The 9,649-nt window shown below is 47.1% G+C and overlaps 1 protein-coding gene across 1 annotated transcript in view; it reads left to right on the forward strand.

Annotated features, from left to right (window-relative positions):
• Positions 1 to 759: 759 nt before the first annotated feature.
• The window catches only part of LOC109477417 (calmodulin-A-like), an 11,130-nt gene continuing 2,240 nt past the window's right edge, over positions 760 to 9,649 (forward strand). The window contains exon 1 of the mRNA XM_019778678.1: positions 760 to 1,690. Within this exon, the coding sequence (XP_019634237.1) occupies positions 1,388 to 1,690 (303 nt within the window). The 5' untranslated portion in view covers positions 760 to 1,387. The remainder of the gene's footprint in view (positions 1,691 to 9,649) is intronic.

The following is a 9,649-nucleotide window of genomic DNA, read 5'->3' on the forward strand; positions in this document are numbered from 1 at the left end:
CACAGATTGACAAAACTAATCAACAATTTACAGATGTCTCACACACTGGAAGTATGTACCCTTTACGCGAGTTTCGGCTGTCAGAACTGATCGTGCACGCTGTCACACCTCCCCACGCGAGGCGGCCCTCCCTGGGTTCCCACTCCGCCCTTGGGCACAGTCTGGCGTTTCGCTGAGTTCGTGAATTTGTTCCTTTATGATCAATGGCATGAGTTCACCGCCCGCGAGAAATAAAAAGCAGCCACATCCATCAAACAGTAGCACAGCATTTGTCCTGATGTCAAAAAAACAAAGACGCAGATGTACAAACGTTTGGGTAGGCATTTTGCATCGGGTATTCCCGTTGATAGAAATGCTATTAATCAATAAATTCAGATTCAGACATGTCAATAAATATATAAGTTACGGTCTCCTCGTGTGCTGTTCTCCAGGTGCTTCAAAGTTTCCAGCTATAAAGCAATAAATCTTTTCTTCTGTTGTCATGTATCAATTTTCCTTGTCACGTCATTTTACTCAAGGTATTGTAGAATCAGGATAAAATTTATTTATGGAAACAAACACCATACAGCCCCGAGCCTTCCAAGAAGAACGAAAATTCTTCACAAGTCATACGAGCGGCATGTCCCGTTCCAGCCATTTCCCACACATGATGTCATCCATGGACATTGCGCAAGTGTCCATCGTGTCCAGAGAGTTTATTAATACTCTTCCGGTGTTGTTCGAATCCCATATTGCATATACTCTGATTATTGCGTCCAGTTTTCCACAGACTTTCCTTTTACGTTTCGTCCTTCGATAAACCGTGAGGGCGACTGGCGAGCGGCGCGCCGATTGGATTTCTCACTGGAGATTAACCCGGTGTGGTTGGACCCGCCTCCCAGCACGCCCACCGTGCGGGGCTTTTAATTTGCGCGCGGCGGGTTCATCACCAGTGTGGGTAAGTGTGGTTCGTCACCGGTGTGAGGAAACAGCCGCGGATTAATCGTGCGGGGAGTACAGACGCGTGGAGGCTGCGAGGAGAACTCATCTCAGACAGTACTGTACAACAACGTCCGCGTCAGGCGTGCAGGATCATTACGCCTCAAGACACTCTCAAGCCGGGACTTTTAGAACACGCCGTCGCCTTGAAGACGTTCTAGAAGGAAGTCTGTGTTCACATTTGCGGTTCAAAGTAACGTTCATCCCAAGAGAGCGCGTATCGTACCTCCCCACACCGGTCCTCAGGCCTGCTGAGCCTCCCGCCCGCAGACTTGACCCACCAGCGCCGGGACAGATATCGGCTTACCCCCGCCCGTCTCGGCTTACCCGCGCCGGTCTCAGCTTACCCCGCGGGCTTCACCAGGGACACTGACGCGTGTCGGGTTTCCTGCAGGACCAGCCCGACAACATGGCGAGCGGCAAGGCTACAGGACCCGCCGCTTGGGAGAAGGACCTCTCCCAGGAAGAGATCGCGGAGCTGAAGCAGGCGTTCAGCGAGTTCGACAAGGGGACGGGGATGATCGACACCGGGGACTTGGGCTACATCATGCGGGCCATGGGGCAGAACCCCACCGAGCAGGAGGTCCAGGACATGGTCAATGAGGTGGACCTCGACCAGTCCGGAACCATCGACTTCAACGAGTTCATGTCCGTGATGGCGCACAAGCTGCTGGAGACCGACCACGCAGAGATGCTCAGGGTCGCCTTCCGGGTACGTACGGGTATAAAAACCATCCTATTGTCGATCTACAACCGTCCTGTTACCATTACATGTAGGAACAGAAGGGGAGGGCATACGTCGTTCCATTTTTGTCCCAACGGCTGGGCATAGTATCCATGTCAATTTTTAGAGTAGGTCTGGGACACGCGTACGGTATGTACGTAGAGATGCCCAGGGACGCCTTCCGAGTTGGTACGGAAACAGGACGATCTACCATTGCCCTATTGTCGGTCTTAGTCGGGAAGATAAAAAGGGGAGGTCGCAAACGTTATTCCATTTTTGTCCCAAATGTACCAGTAGAACATGGTATGTGTCAATGTTAGTGCTATGTACGTCTAGATGCTCATGGATAGCTTTCCGGGTAGGTGCATAAATAGGACAAACCACTGCCGTCCCAAAACAGTCCCACTATGGTCGAGAATAAGAAACAGTAGCGAAACCGTTGTTCCATTTTTGTCCCACACGGCATGGTATGTGCTGGACTTCCGAGTCCGTTTCTAGTCTGAGTCCTTTGGCAGGACTGCAAAAAGATGTACGCACAAATGGTGTTTTTGGTACACAACAGGACAAACTACGGCCGTCGCTCTACTACACGCAGAAAACACTAGGCAAAGTTTGTCTAGTTTTGTTCAGTTTCATTTTTCTTTCCCGGCCCAGTACGATATAGCATGGTCTGCTCTTCAGGTTAGTCTCCACGCGTTGTTTCCCTTTCCGTCTGGTTTAGTCATTCCGCACAGCTGTGACTTAGTCTGTGGAGTCGAGGGAAAGTCTCTGAAGATATCGGCATGTTGGCATTACTTATCTTCTCAGCCTCTACCGCCTGTACAAATATCAGAAGAAAAACATTTATACTGCTTGTCGGGGGGGGGGGTATAGGTTGGCCGGTAGCCACTCATAACAATGTTCCACCCGCGACCCTACAAGCAAAACGCTGACCAGGGCCGGTACAAATATAGCACCCAACATGTTTGTTAGCAGTGGTCGCGCACTGTTGTCACATGCAGCTGCCTTGTAACTAGTCACTAGGAAAACCCTACATTCTTTACATGGTGTACACCAAGGAAACAACTGATCGGTCGGACATGTCTTGTTTCGCGTTACACGTTATATATGTATGCCCTATGTCATACTAAGTACCACAGCGCGTGTGACAGCCGTTTGTCTCCGGCCCGTCCTGTTGTTCACAGAACGGGATCATCTCTAACATAAATCAGTATCGTCTGTGGCGCAACTGTCGTGTAAAAACCCTCCACAAGCACGTTCAGCCTCATCAGGCCACGGTCAGGCCACAACCGGCGTTCAGAGATGCCAAAGGCCTTCGATGTTTCTACTGATTACGCAATAGTTTTTATTGCTGTCTGCGCTACTACAAATGTAGCTCCCGTTTTCTATGTACAACAGTAACAAAATACAGATATCATGTCACGGCAGCTGTCTAGAAGACATAAAATGATCACGGCAATGCAAGAACGCGTACCGCGGAGTCCGAGTGTTCAACAACGTGTGTTGGAGTGTACATGTGTTCCGGAGGCTAAGAAATCTTCACAGTTTATAAACTTTTCCCCAATTTTCCCCACTCTGCGGTGAGCATAACCAAACAAAAACAAGATGATGCAAAGCAATACCCGGTACTACTAATATATCCACCATGATTTTGTAGTCACGCTGAAATGAAATCTGCAGGAGGTGACGGGACTATTGGAGATGAATAAAATCTGTGGTCTGTAATTCCCGGGAGGTGTTCAAATGATTTTTTGTTGGCACGGATCGGAGGTTTAAAGATTGAATTCCGGCCGTTTGCCGCTCACCTGATGTTGACGATACTTTGTTGAACTGTGTATTGCAAAGAAAGGCGATTTTCGCAGGTACAATTAATAAACCGATAGTACTGCACAAAACGTCAGCAGCTTTCCAATGAGCTGGAAACGTTCACGGGATTGAGATGAGTTTTCATTTTGTAACGAGCCCGGCTCGTCTTCACGTTTCAAACACTACATGCTTCTGTACACTGTAAAACCAGTATCATGTGTATCCCACAGTCTCTGACGGGAACTCATTGCCGTACGACATAACACAAATTGTAGACCCGATCAACTGCAAGGAGTTAGTCCCTCTATACCTCAAATCGCAGCAGTAACCGCTCATCGCATCCCGTAAGGGCTTGTATGCTACACCTGAGGGGTGTTGCCTAGAACAAGAACAGTTTCCCCAGTCGTGTGAAATCCGGGCTGGGTACAGCCCCAGAAACCCTGTCCGGGTGCCGACCTCCAGAGTTTGATTTGCCCAGGCCGCAGTTAGCGCCGAGGCATGAGGAGAGTCGTAAAACACACGGATTAACTCTGAACTTTGAGTGGTTCCGTGATAACGGCGGGACCGACACGCCGCCGCGCCACGGTTTACTCACGCTGTAAATCTGCAGGGAGAGGCGGGGACGTGTCGGCAGCCGCGCGCTCAAATATCACATCACGTCAGCCGGGACAGAAAGCAGGTAAATATGAAGTGTTATATGACGTCGATGAACATAAGACATCCAGGTGGAACAAGACGTAATACAAAATAAATGAAGCAAGAGTCAGGCGTTTCAGATAGCATCCACTATTTTCCATCACTCAGTGACTGAGAAGTATTATAGACATGCGAATTACGGATGTGGCAAACTAATGAGAGACTTGTTCGGTTTAATACCCCTCATTAGAAGTAAGGTACTCCAGAGCAGACCCGATCAAAGTTTGGGAACGAAATTGGATCCAGTGGCATGGCTTAGTACTCTGTGCGATGGGACGTGCGGAAACGCACGTTTTAATGTGGAGTCAATGAAAATGTTAGCAGCCTACAAGGTGGCTTGATGGTCTGCTTGTGGTTCGGTAAACCGGCGTCACGATGTCAACGACCTTAAGTCAAGTAGGTTGATCGCCAGTAGTGGCTGAATTTCAAAATCGCCATAGCCGAGCGTATTAGGCCGCTTCTTAAAATCGCGCAGAGATCTGAGAGGACGCTGGCCGAAAACCATTTCACAACCCTTACAAAACAAGTTTGAAAAATGTCTCCATCGCCACTACCTACATCTGCTTGGAGATAGTATCACGCACACGGCGTCCTCTAAAAGCCTGCAAACCGCTCGGAGCGTTTTACTGCGCTTTTAAAACAACATGTGTACAGAAGCGGCGATGCGCCCGTAGTTTTACGGGACTACTGATCTGATACTTTACGCAGATAGACAAGGGTCGTTATACCGTAACATTAGGGATCAGGCCTTTCTTTGGTAACGGATAACTCGGTTGGGTTAAGGCAGCCTATGGCCAACTATGATTAGTATTTCATACATATGGCTGTAACTTTTGATAGCTTGGTCGCACCACAACTTAACTTCACACAGTTCTAGTAGTGCTTGAAACACATTGAGTAAAGGTTATTTTGTTTTTACTACTTCTGAATTTTTGGGTTAAAAATCAACATTTTGGTTAAAAAAAAGCTGTTTACTTCATGGCTTTACGCCCAAGCGGTAACAACACCTTTCATCATGATATTTTACAAGTAGAAAGCCAACCCCCTATTTATTATTTTTGTCCGAGGCTATTTTGTTTTAAATGACAGTAACACTGTTTTTTTGGGCCAAAAACGACAGAAACAGCTATTTTTCTGTCATTTTTCGTTAAAAAATCGCCACAGTTAAAAAATTTCGACTTATATGCAAAATAGCCTCGGATAATTTTGATAAAAAAGTGATAATACGTAAACATGGATTACTCTAAAGATGAATTATGTTGTTTTCAGCTGGGCGTAAAGCCGTTTAAGTCATACTCCGAGAATAAAATGCGTAACAACGCGGGTTTACAGGGAAAACATACAAATGACCGCCGGTAACCCCGAATTCGAACACGCGTTCTATTCGAATGACGTCATATCGAACATGGTGGAACATGATTCGGGTTCGAAACATGTATGTGGCAATCGTGCAGATACACGTCCGAACTCGAACATGAATATCAGCCTAGGCCGCCTTAACCCAACCGAGAAGAGCCTCTATCACATAAATGCCCGGTATGATATGTCCACATCGTCTTAAGGTTTCGTAGTAAAGTAAAAGGGAGTCGTAAACATTTATGCCCATGACGGTTTTTCTGCTAATGTGATGTTGCATAATTCATGCCTGGAATGAAAGCGGAGGGCGCGGGTAGGGTGGCACTGGCTCCGTGGGCGGTACCAACATCGCCAGAAGGGGGGAGGATTTTGCTTTGGAAGGTATCTTTCGGTGGGAAAACTCTTACAGGATTCTTTGTCAAATCTTGTAGACAAAAAAGACGCATTGATAGACTAGTTATCTACAAACCATTTCTAAGGATCTTCGATCTCTCTCACATGAAACCTTCTTTATCGTGCACCAACCCAGCTTGATACTGACCACTGTTCAGTGAAACCTTTTCGAACGGCAACTTCAAAGTTTGGACGATAAGTTCAAAGGATATACGTGACATATTGCCGGATACCTACATAATCGTCTGCTGAAGTGCACTCTACATTTCTCCACAATAACTTGAATAAGCCATGAAGTATTCATGATTATGTCCTCCAGCTTTCACTATGTTACGTCAAGCGATAAAATCGAAATTGTTTCCATAAGAATAGTTTATCACCCCGATGCGATGTTTCCTGGCTTATATTTCTGCTTGGTTGAACTGCGAATGTTTTTTCTGTCCTCATGTGACCCATCGTGGTTTACGAGCGCCGTATGTGAGAAGAGGTAACCTCGCACCAGTCGGCCATGTTGGTTCACAGGTTACCCGAATCCCATAGTATCTGTTGTAGGTAACACAATATCCAGCTGCCATGTTAGACACTGGTAGCTGTAGATGCTACAGCCATGTTGAAGTGAAGAAACATAATCTCCCACGGACACGTTGAAGTATGTTTGAAACAAAGAGTCAAAACAAAAATATTTCTCCCCCATACTGACATGCCATTTCTTGTAACCGTGAAGTAAGAGTCAAAGTAATTCTATAAGTTACAGTTTCAATACATGTAGTTTGAAACTGTTCCGCGGGTGAAAGCTGACAGTGTATACTTTAAATCACAGGGAACTGTTCTGTCACTAAGCCTGGTTGTTGTAATTCCTTACGGCAATCCTATTATAAAGACGCCGACTTTCTCCTCAGTTTCCTATGTAACAATTTGTTACGCCCTTCGCCTTCTCCCATGTATCTTCCCCTAGCAGCGATCCTAAGACACCTTGACTCGCCAGTTTGCCTTGACGTTGTTCATCGCAGCATCCCTAAGGCGTCTTGGCTCCACAGTTTGGAGTGTAATCATTCCTTAGGCAATCCTGAACCCGTGCCAAGACCTCTATCTCCCCACAAGGTCAGGCGAGTCAGAAGAAGGATGTACGTTCTTGTGAAGTTGGCGGGAAACACGGTCATTACCATGTTCCTGTCAGGTCCTGTCAGCGATGGGGTGGAAACAACGGGCAGGACGTTTTCTCTGGTGACAGTCCCGGGTGTTGGCGCATTACATATGCTATGATGAGCTACTGTAGGGGTTTGAATTGTTTTGAACTTGCGTGTGGATGCCATGACCAGAGCCGGCATCAAGCAGAAATATGCACCAGCTATGAAAAACCTACAGTCAGGGCTGGTCGACCAACCAATTGTTACTATCCATCTCTGACTCTGTGTGTTTGCACTGAGGTACACTAGATTCTCCCTCCGTGGCACGGCATCTGTCTGCAGTGCACGGCAGATCGGGGATAGAATGACGGGATGGCACGCGAGGATCAAGGCTGCAGCCCTGAGCGGAGTTCTGTAACACTGCCGCGGGGTGGTTTACAAGTATCACTGACTTTCACTTTCTCACTGTGACACTAGCCACGCACGGGGTCGAGACTTCTTCATGGTATCCAAAAGAACAGCATGGCGAAGTAAAACATATATATATGCTGTGCGCTAATTACTGTCTGGGAATTGTCGCCCTTCTAGTTGTCTAAAAGTTCTTTGAACCTCAGAAAGGCGACAGAGTGACTACAATAAGGATGGTGATCTCACTTGACATACTCTACAAATGATTTGACCAACCTAAATTAAATTAATAAATTCCTAAAGAAAAGACTGAAGAAATTAAGCGAGTAGAAAAAGCACTTCCGAAAACACAGCTCCCTCATGACCGTGTCTACTCCACTGACTCCATAAATCCTGTCCCAATATGTTTTCCTTCCCTAAACCGAAAGTTTTAATAGTGCATTACTCGTGATTCCTGGTGGAGTAAACGTTACACAACACCATCTGTCCACCCCACTCTGCGCGTGACGAGCTAATACCGCAGAGTGCCCCGATCCATACTCATGCCGGGCGGGGAGGGAAATTAAATTATGGAGGCAACCAACATTCTAAGTGCCTTTTCTGCGTTCAATTACGCGATTGCCCGTCAGACCGTGCGTGGAGAGGCAGAGTTCGGCAGCTCTCTGTCAGAACTATCTCGGGGGGAGGACGGGATGACTTCCTCACGGGTTGCTGGGTACCGCGACGCGTTTCATCCGTGAAGAACAATTTAGTGTTTTGTTTTCCAACTGCACGATTTGCTTCAGTCTCGTTTAGGGAATGCTTTTGTCTCCACTTCCATTGTGCCCTGTGTCTGTACGTTTGTGTGAACAGCATAACTCGAGAAGTTTTGAATGGATATCGATATTTCTGATATTTGGTATGTGGGTAGGTGTCGTCAAAACGAAGGAAAGCTTAGATAATTTAAAAATGATTCAGTTCCTGAAAGAAATGTACATGTGTAACTGGGACGGGGTATGGATATTCTATCGTGTTCTGTTGTAGAAAACAACTTATCTGAGAGTCCAGGGGCTGGGGGTCAAGGCTTTGACCTGTGCACTTTGATTACTCTGCTCTTCAATTATCAATCGCGCGGTTTTCCAGCGGCTGTTTTGATGGAGTGTTATTGATTCTGATCGTGGATCGTCCACAAAAAACGTCTAACCCCACGTCACAGCGCAGGTAGAACGGCTGCCTGCTGTTATGAAGATGGACGCGAAAAGGAAAACCTTTATATGGCTTTTTACGGCAATGATTTCTAAGTTTAACCATCCAGCATGGCAGACGTCATCCATAGTCACGTGAGAGCAAACGCCCTATCGATCTACCTGCGCTGCTATTAAGAAAGCCGTTGATATATTTGTAGATGCATGTAGATACATGTATCCTTGTGCCCCACATGACTGGTAAGCACAAGTCGGGCAGCTCCTGGTGTGGTCAACAGGCTAAAGGGGACCGACACGTCTAGAAAAGAAAACTTACAACGCTGGGAGACGGTCAAAATGAGTAAAAAGACTTAGGGAAGAAGCCAGAGTTGTGCATCAGGTCAGAGATCACCCGTCCTGTCCGCTGTCAGTGGAGTGAGTTGGCGCGCGCCGGCAGGGCCTGATCGACCGTGTGATTGTACCGTGTGTCCGTCCGGCCGGGCCGTGCACGATAACATCTGCCCCGCACAGCCTCCTATTAACGTGACCCACAGGCTCCATTTGCCACGCCGCTCCTAATTGGCGACTTGTAAAAATTTCATGACTCGATATTGGTTTTGACGTCAGGTTGGCGTCAGGTTCTGCGCTCTTACGGACCGTGACCTGCTTCAGAGACAGATATATGGTTACTTCAACCCAAGCGATTAAGCTCTCTCTCTCCCTCTCTCCCTTCCCCCTCTCTGCACACAGTTTTGGCCTGGGCATATTTTCCTTCTACTAGAGAGTTCAATAACTTTGTCAGTTAAACGAAAAGGAGACCCCATGTTTACATACGAACGTACGTGTGGGCACTGAAAAAAAGATGCACAGCTGTTACCGGAAAAGATAGGTAGGAAAATGCCCAACACTTCCTTGCAGGTCTTTGGCCTTCTAGTTTGCAGTCAACGTGTGCTCCTCACATTTATCTGCATTCCACAGCCGCTGCTCTTACTCATCTG

Source organism: Branchiostoma belcheri, unplaced genomic scaffold, assembly GCF_001625305.1.
Source record: "Branchiostoma belcheri isolate BF01 breed outbred unplaced genomic scaffold, Haploidv18h27 scaffold4, whole genome shotgun sequence".
In the NCBI taxonomy this organism is placed as follows: Eukaryota; Metazoa; Chordata; class Leptocardii; order Amphioxiformes; family Branchiostomatidae; genus Branchiostoma; species Branchiostoma belcheri.